This window comes from Musca domestica, unplaced genomic scaffold, assembly GCF_030504385.1.
Source record: "Musca domestica strain aabys unplaced genomic scaffold, Musca_domestica.polishedcontigs.V.1.1 137, whole genome shotgun sequence".
Lineage (NCBI taxonomy): Eukaryota > Metazoa > Arthropoda > Insecta > Diptera > Muscidae > Musca > Musca domestica.
The window spans coordinates 505,612-530,406 of record NW_026712187.1 but is presented as its reverse complement, the minus strand read 5'-3'; the positions used below and the strand labels follow the sequence as shown (position 1 = coordinate 530,406).

General features: G+C 36.3%; 1 protein-coding gene across 1 annotated transcript in view; it reads left to right on the top strand.

The window, feature by feature from the left end:
* The window catches only part of LOC131801004 (ras-related protein Rap-2b-like), a 94,609-nt gene that overhangs the window by 55,001 nt on the left and 14,813 nt on the right, over positions 1-24,795 (top strand). Inside the window, exon 3 of the mRNA XM_059118923.1 lies at positions 15,292-15,489. Coding sequence (XP_058974906.1) covers positions 15,292-15,489 — 198 coding nt within the window. The remainder of the gene's footprint in view (positions 1-15,291; positions 15,490-24,795) is intronic.

Here is a 24,795-nt window from a genome sequence, read left to right as displayed (position 1 = left end):
TAACGGTGCCTCCCGATATTCGGAATTTTTATGATTTTAACGACATTATTCACCGGAATTGTTTCAAATTTGGTATTTTAAGTTCTAAATGGATACCACAGCCTAAGACAGAAAATTGTTTGTACAGGTCCACGTCTTCGTGTAGCTCCCATATAACGGTACCTCCCGATATTCGGTATTTTTATGATTTTAGCGACATTATTCACCAGAATTGTTTCAAATCACGTATTTAGAGTTCGTTATGGGAACTACAGTCTGCGACAGAAAATTGTCTATGCAGGTCCAGGTCTTCGTATAGCCCCCATATAACGGTACCTCCCGATATTCGGTATTTTGATGATTTTAGCGACATTATTTACGGAATTGTTTCCAATTTGGCATTCGAAATTCGTAATGGATACTACAGCATAAGACAGAAAATGGGCCATGTAGGTCCACGTCTTCGTATAGCCCCCATATAACGGTACCTCCCGATATTCGGTATTTTGATGATTTTAGCGACATTATTTACCGGAACTATTTCAAATTTAATATTTGAAGTTCGTAATGAATACTACAGCCTATGACTGAAAATTGTCTGTGCAGGTCCACGTCTTCGTATAGCCCCCATATAACGGTACACCCCGATTTTCGGAATTTTGATGATTTTAGCGTCATTATTCACCAGAGTTGTTTCAAACTACGTATTTACAGTTCGTTATGGGAACTACAGTCTGCGACAGAAAATTGTCAATGCAGGTTCAGGTCTTCGTAAAGGCCCCAGATATCAGTACCCCCCTATATTCGGTATTTTGACGATTTTAGGTACAATACCCACCGAAATTGTTTGAGATGTCGTATTTGAAGTTCGTAATGGATGCTACAGCCTGTGATCGAAAATTGTCTATGCAGGTCCAGGTCTTCGCACAGCTCCGATATAAGGTACCTCCCTATATTCGATACTTTGATGATTTGAGCTACATTATTTACCGTTTATTTCAAGTTTCGAATTTGAATATGGTAATGGTTTATGACAAACAATACCTATGTAGGTCCACGTCGTATAGACCCCAATATAACGGCTATATTTGGTATTCTTAAAATTTTAACTGAATTTTTTAAGGATTTTATTTTTTGAAAATTTCGAAATTCGTTCCAAATGGTGGAGGGAATTCAAAGTTCAGCCCGGCCCAACTTACTGCTTTTTAACTTGTTTTTTTAATCGTCTTAAAATTATAACTATAATCATGATTGGTATGATTTAATTCTTCCAAATTCCCCATAATTTTTTTTTTATTTTTTATGTAAAGCTCTACAAAATATGCAAAGTGTTGTGGGGTATCATAAAGTCGGCCCGACCGACTTGAAGACTTTATTTACTGGTTTTATCTGTATTAGATGAAGGATGGAAATTGAATACTTCGGTCGAGTATTTGGTACCTTATGTACATTTTAAAATTTCTTTAAAAATTATCACATATCTCATACAAAGTGAAGGAAGTAGTCGATATAGTCCAAAGCTGGACCGGGCAATATCCCACAATATTGAAATAATATTTCTTTTAATTATGTTAATTTTTCTTTCATTTTTTTAGCAAAACTTTTATTCTATAGCAGGTCAAATGTTTATTGATGTTGAATACTCACAACAAAATTTAAAAATCCGTTCTCCGAATTTAAACCAGTAAGGAAAGCTCAAAAGTCGGGCGGGGCCGACTATATGATACCCTACACCACTATGCATATTTAGTAGAGCTCTCGTAAAAAGGTTTATACAGGGCATTTCAGAGCTCTATGAGATATTTGGTACAAAATCAAAATCTATCTAATTCTATCGTGCATTTTACGAACATAGCTATCTCTGAACCGGGTTTCTCCAAATTTTACGTATTAGCTTATAGACTGGTGATTTGGGCTGATATTGACCATTTAGTGCACATTTAACCCGAAATCGGATGAAGATATATATGAGAGCTATATCCAAATCTGAACCGATTTCGATAAAATTTAAAACAGCTATTCCTGTGCTCCATCTAATACCTGGTACCAAATATCACGGTTGTGGTGTGAATATTACGAATGTATGGGACTAAAACTCTAAATCGGATGAAACATATATATGGTTGCTATATCTATATCTGAACCGATTTTCACTAAATTTGATATACTTGCTTCTAGACTGAATTTGGTCCGATGTACTAAAATTCAGTCCATTTGGACTTATATCGGCCATTTGGTGCACAATTAACCCGAAATCGGATGAAGATATATATGGGAGCCATATCCAAATCTGAACCGATTTCGATAAAATTACAAACAGCTATTTCTGGGCTGTATCTTATATCTGGTACCAAATATCATTCTTGTGGAGTGCATATTACGAATGTGAGAGGCTTAAACACCAAATCGGATGAAAGATATATATGGGAGCTATAGCTATATCTGAACCGATTTTCTCCAAATTTGATATACTTGCTTCTAGGCCAAACTCGGTTGGGTGTGCCAAAATTCAGGTAATTTGGACTGATAGTGGACATTTGGTGCACATTTAACCCGAAATCGGATGAAGATATATATGGGAGCTATAGCTGTTTCTGAACCGATTTTCTCCAAATTTGTTGTATTTGCTTTGAGGCTAATCTCGGTCACATGTGCCAAAATTCGGGCCATTTGGGCTGATATTGGTCATTTGTTGGTCAATTAACCCGAAATCGGATGAAGATATATATGGGAGCTATATCCAAATCTGAACCGATTTCGATAAAATTTAAAACAGCTATTTCTGTGCTCCATCTAATACCTGGTACCAAATATCACGGTTGTGGAGTGCATAGTAGGAATGTGAGGGACTTAAAGATCAAATCGGATGAAAGATATATATGGGAGCTATAGCTATATCTGAACCGATTTTCTCCAAATTTGATATACTTGCTTCTAGGCCGAACTCGGTTGGGTGTGCCAAAATTCAGGTAATTTGGACTGATAGTGGATATTTGGTGCACATTTAACCCGAAATCGGATGAAGATATATGGGAGCTATAGCTGTTTCTGAACCGATTTTCTCCAAATTTGTTGTATTTGCTTTGAGGCTAATCTCGGTCACATGTGCCAAAATTCGGGCCATTTGGGCTGATATTGGTCATTTGTTGGTCAATTAACCCGAAATCGGATGAAGATATATATGGGAGCTATATCCAAATCTGAACCGATTTCGATAAAATTTAAAACAGCTATTTCTGTGCTCCATCTAATACCTGGTACCAAATATCACGGTTGTGGAGTGCATAGTAGGAATGTGAGGGACTTAAAGATCAAATCGGATGAAAGATATATATGGGAGCTATAGCTATATCTGAACCGATTTTCTCCAAATTTGATATACTTGCTTCTAGGCCGAACTCGGTTGGGTGTGCCAAAATTCAGGTAATTTGGACTGATAGTGGATATTTGGTGCACATTTAACCCGAAATCGGATGAAGATATATATGGGAGCTATATCTAAATTTGATCCGATTCTCACCAATTTCAATAGGGTTCGTCCTTGGGCCAAAAAAATATTGTTTGGAAAATTTCATCTCAATCGGATAATAAATGCGACCTGCATTTTGTTCACAAGAATACATGGACAGACGGACGGACGGACGGACGGACGGACAGACGGACTGACATGCATAAATCGACTCAGAAAGTGATTCTATGAAGGTTCTCAAAAGTAACTATGGGTCTATCTCGTTTCCTTCTCCATGTTACAAACAAATGCACAAAGACATAATACCCTTACCACTATGTGGTGTAGGGTATAAAAAAAACTAAATTATATCACATCTCAATATGACACTTCCTCCAACCCCGGATGGCGTATTCGTTACGCCAACACTTATACGCCCTATGTTACCTTAATAATTCCCAGAAAAACTTTCCACTCACAATTAATCTCCCCGAAAATAATATCACTTTTTTAAATGTCCTTCAAACAAAAATAAAACAAAAACTTTGACCATTTTGTAACCTATTTAGTTAGTTGATGATTTATTAAAGTTTCCGAAAAATGTTCTAAATTTGTTCTAACTGTTCTCTAAATACCAACGCCAATGGTCGGTGTTTTATTCTGTTCCATGAACTGCAGTTGTAACTATGCTTTGTGAGCTGTTATGATTTATGTTGTCGGGGATAGCGAGAGAACACCATGTGGTGTATGTACCAGTACACGCTTGCCTTTGATAAAGTCAACGAATATAAGTCCATAATTCAATTTACCAAATATATTTTCATGCAATGCCATAAATGTGGTCAGCATTGAACTTTTACCACAGTGGAAGAAAATTAAAAAAATGTAGTGTTTTTAAATAGGGAACCTCAACCCATCTATACATAAAAGAACTAGGAAGTGCCCCGCTACTTCATCAGCAAAAAGTCCAAATTAAAATTTTAGATTCGTTGCAACATATCGTGTTAGGCCTTTTTTTACCCTCCACCATACTATGGAGGGTATATTAATTTTGTCATTCCGTTTGTAACTTCTCGAAATACTCATGTCAGACCCAACAAAGTATATATATATTCTTGATCAGCGTAAAATTCTAAGACAATTTAGCCATGTCCGTCTGTCTGTCTGTGTGTCTGTCTGTCTGTCCGTCTGTCTGTTGTAATCACGCTATCTCTCGAACGAATTGAGATAGAAGGCTAAAATTTTGCACACATGTATATTTTGCCAGTAGGCAGGTTAAGTTCGTAAATGGGCCATGTAGGCCCAAGTTATCATATAGCCCCCATATAACGGTACCTCCCGATATTCGGTATTTTGATTGATTATTCACCGGAATTGTTTCAAATTTGGCATTTGAAGTTCGTAATGGATACTACAGCCTAAGACAGAAAATAATCTGTGTAGGTCCACGTCTTCGTCTAGCCCCTATATAACGGTACCCCCGATATTCGGTATTTTTGATGATTTTAGCGACATTATTTAACGGAATCGTTCCAAATTTGGTATTTGAAGTTCGTAATGGATACTTCAACCCATGTCAGAAAATTGTCTGTGGGGGTCGTATAGCCCCCATATAACGGTACCCCCTATATTCGGTGTTTTGATGATTTTAGCTACATTATAAACAGATTTTTCTTCAAGTTTCGCATTTAAATATTGTAATAACTTATGACAAAAGTTGCCTATGCAGGTCCACGTCGTCGTATAGGCATTCGGTATTTTTAAGATTTTGACAGAATTTTTAACGGATTTTATTTTATTTTATTTTATTAGTAAAACTATTGCACAATGGGCCCACATCCAATTTTTCTGTCTAAAACTATTTTAACCCCTAAGTATGTAAACCCTAGGAACCAAAAGTGACCTCAATAACAAATTTCATAACAATCTACATCTCTCCATCCTAGACAGCAATAGCGAAATTTTTGGGATTTCAACTGTATCGGTTCACCCAAATCGAAAATTTAGTTCCATTTAGTACTGTTCGTACACATAAGTACAGATTTCGAAAACTACCCCCATAACCCAACCCTACACTCTGCCTTCAAATTTCAAACTCGATTTGTTTTCATTGCAAATTTTAATTTTTTAGCTCTGACCGTTCACATGATACGAAATTGTACCAAATATAGTACAATTTAGTACTTTGCGTACACTTATAGTGCGAAATTCCAAAAACCAATAGACCTCCAGTGACCTTCATTCCAAATTTAAGAGTTCTAGCTCTGCTGGTTCGTCAAGTACAAATGTCACTATATTCAGTACATTTTAGTATTTTTCGTACCGTTCAGGTACGAGTTTCCAAAAACCAAGCCTTATGTGACAACTTCAGACCATGAGTGACCCTCACCCAAAATGCCATGATTCTAGATCAAGTCGGAAAAAGATTGGAAATTGATTTGAAGATTTATTAAAAGAAGATATATTCATTCGTATTTTTCAACTTTTTGTGGGGGTGGTACAGGAGTGACTAGACCAAGTTCGGATTAAGTCTGATAATACTATCGAAAGTTATGGTGCGCACGCCATGTCAAGTGTCCCAAAATAGTAATTCTGTAACCATGCGCTTGAATGTATAAATATTACATTATGTCTAGGACAATAAGAATTGAAATGGGCTAAATACGATCACGTTTGATATAGCCCCAAAAAACCTTACCTCTTGGCTCCCAATCTACAACCAAATCAGCTGTAATTTGATATTTCGGGCTCTCAGTGGGTCTTTTAAAGTCAATTTATTTAATATATATCCACAATTGTATGGAGGATATATTAAGTTTGTCATTCCGTTTGTAACACCTCAAAACATAAGTTTTAGACCCCACAAAGTAGCATAAAGTTCTATGTAGATTAGCGATGTCCGTCCGTCTGTAACGTAACGCTGGATTCCGAACGAAATTAACTACGTTGATACAATTTTACTCAGATATGTAGTAGGTCTGAGGGATTTTTTAAAATGGGCTATATAGGTCCTGGTTTTGGTATATCCCCCATTTAAGTATACCGACAGATTTGAAGTTTTTTGGGAGTTGTAGTCACAATTTTAACGCGAATTTACTGTAAATCGGCAACAAGTGTACCCATTATGTAAGAAACATTCTTGCATAGAACTGTCAATACAGGTCTAAGTTTTGGTATAGCCACGATACCTCCCTATATTCGGTATATCGATGATTTTAGCGAAATTATTCACCGGAATTGTTTCAAGTTTCGTAATTGGATATCATAAGGGCTTATGACTAAAATTGGTTCATTTTTTCACATAGGTCCTCATATAACGGTAACTCCTAATTTTTGGTATTTTTATACCCTACACCACAAGATGGTCAGGGTATTATGCATTTGTTTGTAACAGGCATAAGGAAACGAGATAGTTCCTTTTGATAGTCTGTCGGCCTGTCCATGTATTTTTGTAAATAAAATAGAGGTCGCATTTATTGCCCGATCCAGATGAAATTTTGCAAAAATCATTTGTTTGGCCCAAGGACGAACTTTATTGATATTGGAGATAAACGGTCAAAATTTAGATATAGCTCCCATATATATCTTCCTCCGATTTGCCTTTTTTGTGCACCAAACGTGTAATATTAGTCCGAATAGTATGGAATTTTGCACGAACGATCAGATTGGACCTGAAAATGAGTATGCCAAATTTGATCGAAATCGGTTAAGATATAGCTATAGCTCCCATATATTTTTGTCCTCCGCAGCCGTAATATGCACTCTGTAACAACGATATTCAGGGAAATATATAAAATACAGCTCAGAAATACATTTGCTAAATATTTTCGAGATCGGTTCAGATTTGGATATAGCTCCCATATATAACTTCGTCCGATTTACCTTTTATTGTGCACCATACGTCTAATATTTGTCCAAATGGGATGGAATTTGACACTTACGACCGAATTGAGCCCAGAAGTTAGTATGTCAAATTTGGCGAGGATCGGTTCAGATATAGCTATAGCTCCCATATATATTGTTCATCCGATTTGTTATATTTGTTACCCACAGCCGTAATATGCACTCCGTAACAACGATATTCAGGGAAATATATCAAATACAGCTCAGAAATGTCTTTCTAAAATTTTATGGAGATCGGTTCCGATTTGAATATAGCTCCCATATATATCTTTATCAGATTTCAAATTAATTCTGCACCAAATGGGCAATACAGGTCCCAATTTAAAAGATATAAATGCTTCGGCATATTGAGTCTTTAGAACTTTAAATTATAATTATAATCATAGCGTGTATGATTGAATTCTCCCATAAAAACTTTTAATTGTTATGCGGAGCTCTACTAAATTAGCAAAGTACTGTAGGGTATCATAAAGTCGGCCCCGCCCGACTTTAAGACTTTCTTTACTGGTTTTAATTAAATCAAACGTATTCCATTTTAAATTTAGTTTCATAAAAATAAAATTCCTCTGACCTCAAAGGATCAAAAGGAGAGATCCTGCTGATTTCCAACTCTTCCAATTAATATTGCTCACATGACACTTTGCGATACAATTTGCCATTTGGATTATTACTGACAACTCATTCGAACTCGGACGGTTGTTTTTTTTTGTTTTGTTTCCAAACAAAGATAAGAAGCTGAGTGACAAGCTATAATCTCGCAAATTACCCAAGGGAAAAATATTGTTGTGTTGCAAGTTTTAAAACTATGTATGGTGTTTTTTTCGTTCACTCACACACACACACACACAGCCGAGTTTGACATTGAGTTTTGAACTTTAATTCTCGCAACGGAATAGCCGTTACCAACAATTTCCAATTTCAATTCCAATACCAGTTTTCACATGAATATGTTCGCCATTGTGTGTGCTTATGCACCATATCGTTTATGGGTTATTTGGATATAAGCCTTGGCATGCTGCAAAACAAAACCAATTCATATCTCACCATATTCGGTTTGGTGTCAATGCTTGGTTGAATACTCGAAGAAGATTGCTCCTTTGTTGGGATGGCAATCACAAGTGGATTGCCCGAACAAGGATGTGGATGAAGTGTGGATGCAAAGTCATGCTGATTTCTCAGCGGTATATCGTTGTGTGCAGTAGAATAAGAACAATAAATGCAGCAATAAGAACAACAAGTGCAGGGGAAGAAAACAAAATGTAGATCTGAAGAAGAAGAATAATAACAACATCATTCTTTCCTCTTCATGTCCTTGTGAACATATTTTGCAATTTGTTGTTTTTTTTTTCATTTTGTGAACTACTTTTTTTCCTCTAGTAGATGGGACACTTTATATTTGCAGAATGTTGATGGAATGGAGTTTATTAAAATTCAAATAAAAAATAATAAGGCAAAATTAAAAAAAAAAATCTAGAATTTCGGCACTTCGGTGAAAATTGAAAACATAGTATTCCATCAATACCCAAAACCGTGCTCAATATTAAAATGGGCATTTCAAGTAAAAAATTCTTCCATTCGCCGGATGCACATTTGATACAGTATTTATACCCTACACAACATAGTGGTAAGGGTATTAAGTCATTGTGCACTTGTTTGTAACATGGAGAAGGAAGATAAATAGACCCATAGTTACTTTTGAGGATTTTCATAGAATTACTTTGTGAGTCGATTTATGCATGTCAGTCCATCTATCCGTCCATCCGTCCGTCTGTCCATGTATTATTCCAGTGACAGCTCATTATATTGTATACAAGCGTACAAAAGCATTTTGGTGAGAATTTTCCAGAAAAAAGTTATTCGTTATGGAATTAAAATAATAGTTTGATTTCTTTACATTTGGCTGGAAAACCACAAGTGGCTATCGTTAGAGCACTGCAGCATTTAAATGAGAATAAATCTTTTGCGTAGCATCGCTCGTTACCGTGAAGTGGTAGCGTAGCCCAATGTCATGGAAATGGACGGAAAAAACAGCAATCTCAGAAGAAATGGTGGACCTTCGGTTGGCCACCAGTCAAGCGTCGGCCATGATGATGTTGTGACCCGCCATAACAGCCAGTCACTAGTCACTCTCCGCTCGTAGCCCGACGTCAAGGAAGTGGACGGAAGAAAACAGAAACAGCAACATCAGCAGAAATGGTTCGAAAAGTAAAGACGCGACTTGATCAAAACCCGCGTCGCAGTAGCCGAAAAATGGCTCGTGAGCTGAACATATCGCAATATTCCATTCGGCAAATATTAAAAACTGAGCTCGGGGTAAAACCATTGAAATTCCAAAAAGTGCAAGGACTTACACTGCAACAGAAAGAAAATAGGCTCAAAAGAGCTAAAGAGTTGCTTCGCTTGACCGAAAGTGGTGAACTGTCGAATTTGGTTTTCTCCGATGAGAAAACATTCGTTGTCCAGCAGTTGGTAAAAAAACAAAATGATCGTGTTTACTTGCCAAAGAGGTCAGCTGAAAATGTGCACCTTCGGTTGGCCACCAGAACTCAAGCGCCGGCCATGGAGAAAGTGTGGCCGCCAGCCGGTGGTCGCTCTCCGCTCGTATTAATCGACCGTGGCATCAGAATAAATGCCGAATATTATCGCCAAAATATTCTGGAGGGTGTATTAAAGCTTTGGGCACGCAAACATTTTGGCCGCAGACCTTGGACATTCCAAGAGGAGTCAGCACCATCACACTCAACACGCGTCACCCAAGAATGATTACAAAATGAGGTTCCTCGCTTCATTTCCAGTGCACAATGGCCAACAAAATCTCCGGATACCAATCCGTTGGAGCATTGTGTCTGGAGTATTTTGGAAAGCAAGGTTGGCACTAAAAAAATACCAAAGTGTCGATTACCTCAAGCAAGCGCTTCGCCGGGAATGGGCCAAAATGCCGCAGAGCAACATTCGGGCAGCGTGTGACGGTTTCATTGGCCGTTTGAAGGCCATAATTCGTGCCAAAGGTGACCAATTCGATCAAGTCTAAACTTATTCTAAAATTTGGTGCTATTTCCGACATTTTTTGCTTTCATTCAATAAAATTTAAAAAAAATCACACGCGTAATATGCACTCCACAAGAATGATGGTACCGTACATCAGGTACAGCTCAGGAATAAGTGTAAATTTTGACAAGATCGGTTCAGATTTCCCATATATATCTTTATTCGATTTCGGATTTATTATGCACCAAATGTCTAATATCAGTCCAAATGAACTGAATTTTTGACACTTCCGATGGAACTCAGCCCAAAAGCAAGTACTTGAAATCTGCGAAAATCGGTTTAGATATAGCTATAGCTCTCATATATATATTTCATCTGATTTGGTGTTAAAGACCCTCACATGTGTAATATGCACTCCACAACAATGATATTTGATACAGTACTTCAGATACAGCTCGAAAATGCCTCTGCCAAATTTTATCAAAATCGGTTCAGATTTTTATGTACCATCGATATACATCTTCATCCGATTTTACGGTCATTGTTCACCAGATATGTAATATCAGCCCAAATTGGATAGATTTTTATACCCTCCACCATAGTATTGAGGGTATATTAAGTTTTTCATTCGCAGAAATTCGAAATATGCACTTTAGACCACACAAAGTCTATATATTCTAGATCAGCATAAAATTCTATGCCGATTTAACTATGTCCGTCCGTGTCTGTCTGTATTTGGAAATCACTCTAGCTTCCGAACGAAATGAAGTAGATTGATACAATTTTACTCAAATGTGTATTATGTCTGCAGAACTTTTGGTATTGAATATGGGCCATGTAGGTCTACGTCTTCGTATAGCCCCCATATAAAGGTACCTCCTTATATTCGGTATTGATTTTAGCGACATTATTCATCGGAATTTTTTCAAAATTTGGTATTTGAAGTTCGTAATGACGGAAATTGTCTGTGCAGGTCTACGTTTTGATATAGCCCCCTTATAATAGTACCTCCTTATATTCGGTATTTTGATGATTTAAGCGACATTATTCACCGATTTTTTTTTTCAGTTTCGCATTTGAATATTGTAATGGCTTATGGCAAATGTTGGCTTTGAAGGTCCACGTCGTCGTATAGACCCTAATATAACGGCTACATGCGGTATTTATTCCCTACACCACATGTGGTCAGGGTATTATGTCTTTGTGCATTTTTTGTAACAGGCAAAAGGAAACGAGATAGACCCATAGTTCCTTTTGATGATCTGCATAGAATCACATTCTGAGTCGATTTAAGCATGTCCGTCCGTCTGTCCATATATTTTTGTGAACAAAGTACAGTTCGCATTTATTGCCCTATCCAGATGAAATTTTGCACAAATCATTTATTTGGCCCAAGGACGAACCCTATTGAAATTGGAGATAATCGGTAAAAATTTAGATATAGCTTCCATATATATCTTCGTCCGATTTGCCTTTTATTGTGCACCAAACGTGTAATATCAGCCCGAATAGTATGGAATTTTGCACATACAACCAAATTAGGCATGAAAATAAGTATGCCAAATTTGATCGATATCGGTTCAGATATAGCTATAGCTCCCATATATATTGTTCATCCGATTTGTTATATTTGTTACCCACAGCCGTAATATGCACTCCGTAACAACGACATTCAGGAAAATATATCAAATACAGCTCAGAAATATCTTTGCCAAATTTTATCGAGATCGATTCCGATATGGACATAGCTCCCATATATTTTTTTTCAAATTCGATTTCAAATTAATTTTGCACCAAATGGGCAAAACAAATCCGAATTTAAAAGATACTAATGCCTCGGCATATTTAGTCCTTTGAACTTTAAATTATAATCATAGCGTGTATGATTGAATTCTCCCATAAATACTTTTAATTGTTATGCGGAGCTCTACTAAATTAGCAAAGTGGTGTAGGGTATCATAAAGTCGGCCCCGCTCGACTTTAAGACTTTCTTTACTGTTTTTTTTTTGGGTTTTTCATGTATTTTAGTATGTTATCAAAAAAAAATGTTTGTAAACTTCTTAAACTCTTCACTAAACCCAAGAGACAATTGTCATAACTTGTTGAACAGATGTATTCACACATATTTCTGAAATAAGAAATGGTCCCTTTTGGTAAGTGAAACTTACATGTTTGCGATATATGTAATACATTATGCTGATAAAGTCAACAACTACTTAGATATAATTCAATTATTAAAGTGATGCTTCCAAAACATATAAACTCGGAACATTGAACTTGGACGAAATTGAATAAAGTTTCGAAATTCTTATTTTGAAAATGTGCATTAAGTGTGCGAACTGTACTAAATGGTACTAAATATGAAACAGTTTGGTTTAGGATGAATACATGAAGCTAACATTTTGCATTGGGCTCAGTTTTGGGGGTTTGTTTTAGAATTAAAGTCAGTTTTGGATATGTGTACAAAAATTACCAAATGGTACTAAATTTGGTACAATTTGGAATTGGGTGAAATAATAGAGCTAAATCCTCAAATTCGATATAGATGTCACTGTTGGTGTCTGTGGTTAAGATATGCAGGTGGTTTTGGAAATGTATAGTGTAATAGTACGAAAAATACTAAATAGTACTAAATTTGGTATTGGGAGAAGGAATAGAGCTGGAATCCCGATATTAGATATTGAGGTCTCTTTTGATAAGGATGTGGTCTTGGAGATGTGTCCTATATTTTTACGAAAAGTATTAAATTGTACAAAATTTGTTATTGGGTGAAGGCATAGATCTGGAATCCCGAAATTTGATGTTGAGGTCTTTATTTGTATCTGAAATTGAGTTTTTTAGGTGGTCTTGGAAATGTGCACCATAATTGTACGAAAAGTACTAAATGTTAAAAAATTTGGTCTTGGGTGAAGGTATAGAGCTTGAATCACGAAATATGATATTGGGGCTCCGTTGGTACTATATACGAAAAGTTCTAAATGTCACTAAATTTGGTATTGGGTAAGTTGGTTGGTTTTCGAAAGGTATTAAATGCTACCAATTTTGAATCTCTGTTGGTGTCTAGGATGGAGAGATGTTGATTGCTTTGGATATGCGTACTAAATTTTAGATATTAAGTGAAGACATAGAGTTGAAATTTGAAATTGAGGTCACTGTTGGTTTCTACGTTTTACACATAAGCCCTTAAAAAAAAGAAGAAAAAAAAAACAAGTAAAGAAGCTGTAAGTTCGGTCGGGCCGAACTTTGAATACCCTCCACCATTTGGAACGAATTGGGCAATTTAAAAAAAATCTGTTAAAAATTATGTTAAAATCTTAAAACTACTGCATGTAGGCGTTATATTAGGGCCTATACGACGACGTGGACCTACATAACAACTTTTGTCATAAGCCATTACAATATTCAAATCTGAAACTTGAAAAAAATCTGTGAATAATGTAGCTAAAATCATCAAATTCCGAATGTAGGAAGGTACCGTGTCTGTATCAAAACACGGACCTGCACAGACAATATTCTATCTTAGGCTGTAGTATCCATTACGAAATTTAAATACCAAATTTGAAACAATTCCGGTGAATAATGTCGCTTAAATCATCGAAATACCATCGAAGTACCGTTATATGGCGGCTATACGAAGAACCGGATCTGCACAGACAATTTTCTGTCTTAGGCTGTAGTATCCATTACGAACTTCATATACCAAATTTGAAACAATTCCGTTAAATAATGTCGCTAAAATAATCAAAATACCGAATGTCGGAAGGTACCGTTATATGAGGACTATACGAAGACGTGGACCTACATGGCCAATTTTCAACACCTTAAATCCTGCAGACATAGTATACATTTGAGCAAAATTTTATCAACCGACTTCATTTTGTTCAAAAGTTAACGTGATTTCCACAGACGGATAGACGGACGGACATCGCTAAATCGACATATAATTTTATGCTGATCAATCGGGTCTGAAATGTATATTTGAGGTGTTACAAACGGAATGACAAACTTAATATATCCTCCATACTATGGTGGAGGGTATAAAAAGGTCAATAAAGCAGTCTCTTATTGGCTGGCTTGAGGGTTAACATTTTTGAACAAAATAAACCTCGGTTTTATCTGCTCTATGTACCTAAAATCTCCAAGGAATTTTAATTCGAAATTTTCAAAAAATGTGAAAGGAGGAGATTTTTCCCCACTATTTAGGTTACTTTGCGATGTAAAAATTCGATGTAAATCTCTACTTTCATAATCTGCTAAATTTCCCCTGCAATTATTATACCCTCCACCTTGGAAAGGATCAATCGGATTATCATTCCAATTGTAACATGTCTAAATATTCGCCGTAGACCCCATAATGTATATATATTCATAAGCAGCATAAAATTCTAAGTCGATTTAACGATGTCCGTCTGTCTGTCTGTGGAAATCACGATACAGGCCACATTATTTGATGTAGAGCGTCAAAATTTAGCAGAATAATTTGTATTGTGTCTAGGATGGTTGATGATTTTTGCCACATTTTTCCGCGGATTTGTCTAAAAATTGGTATTTTTGGTCATAATCGGTTGGTGAAACATTGTATGTATAGGTCCACGTTTTTGTGTAGCACTATATAGCGGTACCTCCCGATTTTCGGTATTTTGATGATTTTTGCCACATTTTCCCACGAATATATCTAAAAATTGGTATTTGAGGGTCAAATTTATATCTAATGTTTCCATTACCCTAGGATGGAGGGTATTAAAAGTTCGGTCCGGCCGAACTTAATGTATTTTTACTTGTTTTTTGTGTTACACTGTAATTAAATATTGGAAATAACCCGATTTTTTAAACAACAAAAATACTTGGGTGTATCTGAAAATAACTCGGAATGTTCTGACGTATACGTTTTAATAATGCTAATACGCTGTGTGGTCATAAGAATAATTCGATATCAACTCATCCTTTACTATTAATTATTTGTTTCTTTACAGTTCCCCGCCATGAGAGCCCTATCCATATCCTCGGCAGATGCTTTCATTCTGGTCTATGATGTCACAGATGCAACAACATTCGAAGAAGTACGCATGATCCGTGATCAAATTCATGAGACTAAGGGCACCTCAGCTGTCCCAATTGTGGTTGTGGGTAATAAAATAGATTTACTAACGGAAAACAGTGATCTCAGAGAGGTAAGTGTTTGCCAAATTCTTATTTATATGTATATATAGCATAAACTAAAGAGAATATAGACGAAGAAATACTTTCACACCACCGAACACCGAAAAAAATCGAATCGTAAAAAAATTGAAGTTACTGAAACCTAAAATGCTGTCATTTCTAAGCCACTCGTCCGACAGCTGTTAAAACTATTCCAGTGACAGCTCATTATAGTGTTTACAAGCGTACAAAAGCATTTTGATGAGAATTTTCCAGAAAAAAGTTATTCGTGATGGAATTCAAGCGTGATAGTGTGATTTCTTTATATTTGGATGGAAAACCACAAGTGGCAATCGTTAGAACAATCCAGCATTTAAATGTGAATAAATCTATTGTGTCTTGTACCATCGCTCGTTACTGTGATACTGCTAGCGTAGCCCGACGTCAAGGAAATGGACGGAAGAAAACAGCAACATCAGCAGAAATGGTTCGAAAAGTAAAGAAGCGACTTGATCGAAACCCGCGTCGCAGTGGCCGAAAATGGCTTGTGAGGTGAACATATCGCAATATTCCATTCGGCAAATATTGAAAAATGAGCTCCTGCCCCGAGTCATTACAATTCCAAAAAGTGCAATAACTTACACCGCAACAGAAAGATAATAGACATGAAAGAGCTAAAGAGTTGCTTCACTTAGCCGAAAGTGGTGAACTCCGATTAGAAAACATTCGTTGTACAGCAGTTTGTAAACAAACAAAATGATCGTTTTTACTTGCCAAGGAGGTCAGCTGAAAATGTGCCCCTTTGGTTGGCCAATAGAACTGAAGCGCCGGCCATGGTGATGGTGTGGGCCGCCATAACAGTCGTTGGTCGCTCTCCGCTCGTATTAATCGACCGTGGCATCAAAATAAATGCAGAATATTATAGCTAAAATATTCTGACCCAACAAAGTATATATATTATTGATCAGCGTAAAATTCTAAGTCGATTTAGCCATGTCCGTCTGTTGTAATCACGCTATCTTTCGAACGAACTGAGATATAAGGCTAAAATTTTGCACACGTGTTTATTTTTTGTAGGCAGGTTCGTAAATGGGCCATGTAGGTCCACGTTTTCATATAGCCCCCATATAACGGTACCTCCCGATATTCGGTATTGTGATGATTTTAGCGACATTATTCTCCGGAATTGTTTTAAATTTGGTATTTGAAGTTCGTAATGAATACTACAGCATAAGGCAGAAATTTGTAGGTGCAGGTCCACGTCTTCGTATAGCCCCCATATAACGGTACCTCCAAAAATTCGGTATTTTGATGATTTTAGCAACGTTATTCACCGTTTATTTCAAGTTTCGAATTTGAATATGGCAATGGCTAATGGCAAACAATGCCTATGTAGGTCCACGTCGTATAGACCCCAAACGGCTATATTCGGTATTTTTAAAATTTTAACAGAATTTTTTAAGGATTTTATTTTTTTTTTTAATTTCCAAATTCGTTCCAAATGGTGGAGCGTATTCAAAGTTCGGCCCGGCCAATCTTACTGCTTTTTACCTTGTTTTTTTTTTTTTTTTTTTTTTGAAAATTTCGGCCTTTTGTCGTGTAGGTACCAGAAAGAGAAGACCGATATTACCCATTTCCAAACACGATGTAAATTTGTTAATAATATTACAATGTACCATATTTGGACCAAATCGGATACTCCCTTCGAGAGTTATCGTGCGCACCAGCTAGGCAGACAGACTAACGGACGAAAATCTCCAAATAGACTCCAAATGTCCTAAAACGGATTTGGTCCAAAGAGACCTAGGGTATAAAACCATTATTTCGATGAGGCACGTTTTGGCCGTATCAAATGATATACACCCTCTCTAGCCATATGACGGAGTGTATAAAAAGGATCATCCGATTTCATACAAACTTTGCAAATACTAATATTTTTATTAGTACTAGTTCAGGTGCGAAAATGGGCAATATTGGCCCACTTCATCTAGTAACTCCCCCACAAAGGCTCAAAATATTGTAAAATTATATTTTTTATAAAATGTAAAAATAAGAGAATTTTCAATATCTAACCAGAATTTTCAGGTTCTGTTATCAAAATGGTTCCATTTTGAAGAATTTTTGATACAGGGTACATTACCAATTGAAACCTCAAAATCTTAAATTACAGACACTTAGGCGGTATATCGTGTCGAGTTTTTTTTTTTCAAAAGGTAGACTTATATCGGATAGTGTTTTTAATATCTCCTAGACTTGAGAAAAGCAAGATATCTTATCTAATGGATACAAACAATAAAAATGGATGACTTGACGAAAAAGGAGGTTAAAATTGACCAAACACCACCATTCATCCACATGCCATAAAACTGTTTTGCCTTAGTAATTTATATAGCCTTAAAGTGAATACCACTTCATTTCAGCCCTTAACTCCAATTTCAACTACGTCAGTATTGCCCTCACTGCTCGCAATTTACTTAAGCGTCTTTCTAGTCAAATTAATGGGGAAAAAACCAGCTACAAAAAAACACTGCCCCAAGACAAATATTAACACCTCTTTGGATCCTTTGCAAACAACGTCCCACATATTCACACAAATACCAACACAAAAATCACTAAACAAACAAGAAATGTGTTAGGCATTCCATCACCATTCGGAGCATGATTTTTTGCGTATTTTACCTTTGCAGAATTTCAATGCAAAAGAAAGCACCAAAAATCAGAAAACAAAAAAAATGTTGGTCTTCATAGGAAAAAAAAACATCTCACACCGTATAAACTCAAGCCTACTCAGCCAATCCAATGTCCTTTTTGCAAAAGTTGTTGATTTTCTTTTGGATGTAAATTCTGTTTGCATGACCAGTCCATACTTGAAATTGGGGAAAATAACTTTCCACACGGATGGAGAGCGTGTCGTGCTCGAATACAATGAATGTGAGATGGTTTTTTTATTTTCATCTGCGACTCAATATCATCCATAACCACCAATCCCATTATGGAACACCAGAAACAAGAAAAAAAAACAACAACAACATAACTATGGCAACAATTTTTAAATGAAAGAAAATTGATTCTTGTCGTCTCAGCTATTCCCTCTTTTTTTTGGTTTGACAAGGGTCCATGAGTTTTTTTTTTTTAATTTTTTTCATCAAAAATGACATTTTCCAGAAACGAAAAAAGACACGCCTGAATGGAAAACCAGCGGTTACCCAAACAACGGTTAACCGTTCTGGGTGTTTGGAGGCAGAGAGAGGTAACTGTATTTATTTGTTTTATAATGTCAAGGAGACATTTTTGTGTCGCAATAGTTATGTGGTTTCATACGAGGACTACGAGAAGCCAGAATAAAAAATGAAAAAAAAAATATTGAAAGTATTATGTGACTTTACTTATAATAGGCTATTCAATCAATTTCAAGGACTTGAGGGCGGGCGGTCTATATGGCCTCTGGGTGGATTAAAAATATTCAGGGAAAGCTAAATTCGACGTTTATGGTAATAGTTCATGAAATTTTGGGATTATAAGAGCATTTAGTTGATGTACAATATTACGAATGTGAGGGCCTTAAACACCAAATCGGATGAAACATATATATGGGAGATATAGCTATGTCTGAACCTACATAAAAAAATTGGGACAACAGAGACTTAAATAAAAAAATTCGGGATTCCAGCCTTTTTCCTTCACCAATTTGATGTACTTGCATCTAGACTGAATTCGGTCGGATGTACTAAAATTCAGGACTTTTGTACTGATATTGGCCAATCGAGTGCACAATTACCACGAAATCGGTTGAAAAAAATTGATTCACTTATGTAAAAGCTGTATCTGATATCTGGTACCAAAAATCTTCGTTGTGAAATGAAATACGCTTGTGAGGAACTTTAAACCCCAAATCGGATCAAAAAAAGAACCGTAACCGATTTACACCAAATTGGAAGTACTTTTTTCTAGGATTAATTCAGTCAGAATTGTCAAAATTCAGACCATTTGGGCTTATATTAGCCATTTGGTGGACAATAAACCTGATATCGGATAAAGATATGTATGGGAGCTATAATCTGAATCGATCTCTATAAAATTTGACAGAGGTGTTTCCTAGAACAGTATCTGATGTCCGGTACCAAATATCATTCTTCTGGAGTGCATATTACGCATGTGAGGGACTTAAACCCCAAATCGGATGAAACGTATGTATGGGAGCTATAGCTATATCTGAGCCGATTTTCACCAAATTTGATGTACTTGTTTCTAGACTGAATAAGGTCGGATATGCCAAACCTCAGGTCATTTGGACAGATATTGTCCATTTGGTGCACAATTAAGCCGAAATCGATTAATGATATATGGGAGCTATATCTAAATCTGATCCGATTATCATAAATTTCATTAGGGTTCGTCCTTGGGCCAAAGAAATATTGTTTGGAAAATTTCAGCTCAATTGTCAACAATTGTAGGAAATAGTATCAAATTGTAGAATAAGTTAGCTTTGTTTGAATTGGTCACCTTTGGCACGAATAATGGCCTTCAAACGGCCAAACGGCCAACACGTTGCCGGAATGTTGCTCTGCGGTATTGTGGCCCATTCCCGGCGAAGTGCTTGCTTGAGGTGATCGACACTTAGGTATTTTTTAGTGCCAACCTTGCTTTCCAAAATACTCCAGACACAATAGTACAAGGGATTGGTATCCGGAGATTTTGATGACCATCGTGCGCTGGAAATGAAGCGTGGAACCTCATTTTGTAACCATTCTTGGGCGGCGCGTGCTGAGTGCGATGGCGGTGAGTCCTGTTGGAATGTCCAAGGTCTGCGGCCAAAAAGTTTGCGTGCCCAATGCATTTATTCTGATGGCACGGTCAATTAATACGAGCGGATAGCGACCATCGGCTGTTATGGCGGCCCATATCATCACCATGGCCGGCGCTTGAGTTCTGGTGGCTAACCGAAAGTGCACATTTTCAGCTGACCTTTTGGTAAGTAAACACGATCCTTTTGTTTGTTTACAAACTGCTGGACCATGAATATTTTCTCATCGGAGAAAACCAAATTCGGCAGTTCACCACTTTCGGCCAAGCGAAGCAACTTTAGCTCTTTTGAGACTATTTTCTTTCTGTCGCGGTGTGAGTTTTTGTACTTTTTGGAATTTCAATGGCTTTACCCCGAGCTCATTTTTCAATATTTGCCGAATGGAATATTGCGATATGTTCAGCTCACGAGCCATTTTTCGGCCACTGCGACGGGGAGTTTCGATCAAGTCGCTTCTTTACTTTTCGAACCATTTCTACTGATCCTGTTTTTTTTCTTCCGCCCACTTCCTTGACATCGAGCTACGCTACCAGGATCACGGTAACGAGCGATGTTACGGGACACAAAAGATTTATTCACATTTAAATGCTGGAGTGCTCTAACGATAGACACTTGTGGTTTTTCAGCCAAATATAAAAAAATCACACTATCACGCTTGGATTCCATCACGAAAAACTTTTTTTCTGGAAAATTCTCACCAAAATGCTCTTGTACGCTTATAAACAATATAATGAGCTGTTACTAGAATAATTTTAACAGCTGTCGGACGAGTGGGCTAGAAATGACAGCAGTCTGAAGTTAGTTGCAGTTTTTTCATCTCATCCTGAAAATATTGAAATAAAAATTGACAATTTAGCCAGAACTTTACACATTGTCAAACCATATATTTGGACCTATATGGTTGGTATATATACATAAATATCGTATGCTTAGGATGTATCCTTCGGTATTTTTTATATTTTTATTATATTTTAAGTATTTTATATTTTTTAACCTGTTTGCCTAAAAAACTCCACATCGCCCAATGTTAATAACTCCAGTACACACTGACAACCTCAGCAAAGCTCTTAACTCTGAACACTGAAGTATTTTAATGCAAATAGCATGAAATGAGATTCCCGAATTGCAAATTGTTTGAAAATGGAATTTTTTACCCCTTCCAAAAACATCCAAAGTTCCTTAAAGTTTGGGGGTTACATATTTAGATCTGTTAAATTGTAAATTGAATTCTTTGATAGTCGTCTCACCTAAAAAGGCAAAAAAAAAACTCCACGAAGACAACAGACACTCAGCATCAAAAACTTCATTTCCATATTCAACGACTCATTTTATTGTTGACGCCATTTTGAAGAAATAAGCGTTCCTTTTTGGCACTCTATCAAATAAAAGTAGCAGCGGAGCAGCACCAGCACCAGCACTAAAAAGGGGAAACATGTCAGAAAAGTTTAAACGTTCTTCAACATCTGGGTCATTTACTTTTGCCCAGTGCGATGCCGCGTTTCCCGCCCATTGAAAGGCATACTCCAGTATTTCAATTTATATTCTAATATATTTTTTTATAACCCAAAAAAATCTGAATTTTTTGCGGAACGAGCAAATCAAGCAAGGATTACAATAGGTTACCATTTATCCTGGTGGTGGTAAATACGAACGCACACACACAGACACATAAATACATATTTTCTTTTATGTCTGTTGATGCTGTGATTCTACACAAACTAATAAAGACGAGCCGAGGCAAAGAAAGGGGCTGAGTGAGAGTGCCAAGAATTTGCATTTTTATTATAAAATATTTTCGCTTACAATACAGTCACACGACATACACACACACATATATATATATATATATATATATATATATATATATATATATATATATATATATATATATATATATATATATATATATATATATATATATATATATATATATATATATATATATATATATATATATATATATACGTATACAAGTGAACTAAAAAATCACTTTACTTGTATTTGTGTCAATGTGATTCATAAAATATGACATTTTCTTGGAAATAATATTCGTGTTAGAGATTTGAAAATATTGAAAAAATAAAAATAATTGAAATAAAAACCAGTAAAGAAAGTCTTAAAGTCGGGCAGGGCCGACTTTATGATACCCTACACCATTTTGCTAATTTAGTAGAGCTCCACATAACAATTAAAAGTTTTTATGGGAGAATTCAATCATACACGCTATGATTATAATTATAATTTAAAGTTCAAAGGACTAAATATGCCGAAGCATTTGTATCTTTTAAATTCGGAATTGTATTGCCCTTTTGGTGCACAATTAATTTGAAATCGGATAAAGATATATATGGGAGCTTTATCCAAATCTGAACCGATCTCGATAAAATTTGGCAAAGATATTTCTGAGCTGTACTTGATATATTTCCCTGAATATCGTTGTTACGGAGTGCATATTACGGTTGTGGGTAACAAATATAACAAATCGGATGAACAATATATATGGAAGCTATAGCTATATCTGAACCCATCTTCACCAAATTTGACATACTAGCTTCTAGACTCAATTCGGTCGTAAGTACCAAATTTCAAATTTGAGCAAATATTAGACGTTTGGTGGACAATAAAAGGTAAATCGGACGAAGTTAATTATGGGAGATATATACAAATCTGAACCGATCTCGATAAAATATTTGCTAAATTTTATCGAGATCGGCTCATCGGTATTTCTGAGCTGCATTTGATATATTTCCCCAAATATTGTTGTTACAGAGTGCATATTACGGCTGCGGAGGACAAAAATAACAAATCGGATGAACAATATATATGGGAGCTATAGCTATATCTGATCCGCTTTCGAAAAAATTTGGCATACTTATTTTCAGGCCTAATTTGGTTGTATGTGCAAAATTCCATACTATTCTGGCTGATTTTACACGTTTGGTGCACAATAAAAGGCAAATCGGAGGAAGATATATATGGGAGCTATATCTAAATTTTTACCGATTATCTCCAATTTCAATAGGGTTCGTCCTTGGGCCAAACAAAAGATCTTTGCAAAATTTCATCTGGATCGGGCAATAAATGCGACCTGTACTTTGTTTACAAAAATACATGGACAGACGGACGGACGGACATGCATAAATCGACTTAGAATGTGATTCTATGCAGATCATCAAAAGGAACTATGGAACGTTTCCTTCTCCATGTTACAAACAAATGCATAAAGACATAATACCCTAACCACCTTGTGGTGTAGGGTATAAAAATTCAGCATATCCTTGTGAAAAAGTTGAGATCCACAGAAAGCCCAATATATGTAGAATTTTTCTTCCAAAACCCACAGGAGGTCTTCTGTGTATAGGCAACATATAAAGAAGTTAGAACTATCAGTCCGTTTTGCTGACAAATTAAGCCTATGCCTAAAGGCATTGTGCGGAGATAAAGGAATAAATCGACCAATTTTCTTGAATTTTTGTGAGAGTTATACCTTCAATGTGCGACAAAATTCAGATTTTTTTCCCAATTATTACAGGGAAAATCAAGCAGAATATGAAAGTTACACATAAAAGACACCTGCGTAAACTAAATAGAGGGGACGAGATCCTCACTTTTCCACATTTTTTGAAATATTCGGATGACGTTTCCTTGGAATCTGCTGTTTTTAGGCACATGGTGTCTTCGGCATTGTTGCAGATAAAAACTCGAAAATTATTTGGTCGAAAATTTTAATCCTCAAGCGAGTCGGCAATGGGGTCTTTTTAGTCTTTTTTTTTGAGACATGCTTAAAAACTCCCTTGAAACGGAGTTCGTACATAGTAACCAGTAAAGGAAGGTCAAAAAGTGGGGCGGGGCCGACTATATGATACCCAATACCACTATGCATATTTAGTAGATCAACTATCAACCTTTGGCTTTAGAGCAGTGATCATTTGGATTCAGAGGAAACTAAAATTTATATAAAACTTTGCTATAGAATGCATGATATCACTTCGAGAATGATTTCATTTTAAACAATTAAAAAAGCCGGAAGTTCGACCGTGCCGATCTTTAAATACCCTCCAGCATTTGGAACAAATTTGACAATTTTCAAAAAAAAAATAAAATCCGTTAAAAATTCTGTTAAAATCATAAAAATGTCGAATTTAGCCGTTATATTAGGGTCTATGTGACGACGTCGACCTGCATAGGTAACTTTTGTCATAAGCCATTAGAGGTACCGTTGTAGGGGGGGGGGGGGGGGGGGGGGGTCTATACGAAGACAGCACAGACAATCTCCTGTCATATGCTGTAACATCCATTACGAATATTAAATACCAAATTTGAAACAATTCCTTTGAATAGTGTCGCTAAAATCAACAAAGTACCGAATATCGGGAGGTACTGTTATATGGGGGTTACATGAAGATTTTGACCTACACAGATAATTTTCTGTCTTAGGCTGTAGTACTCATTACGAACTTCGAATATCGAATTTGAAACACTTCCGGCGAATAATGTTGCTAAAATCATCAAAATATCGAACATCGGGAGGTAC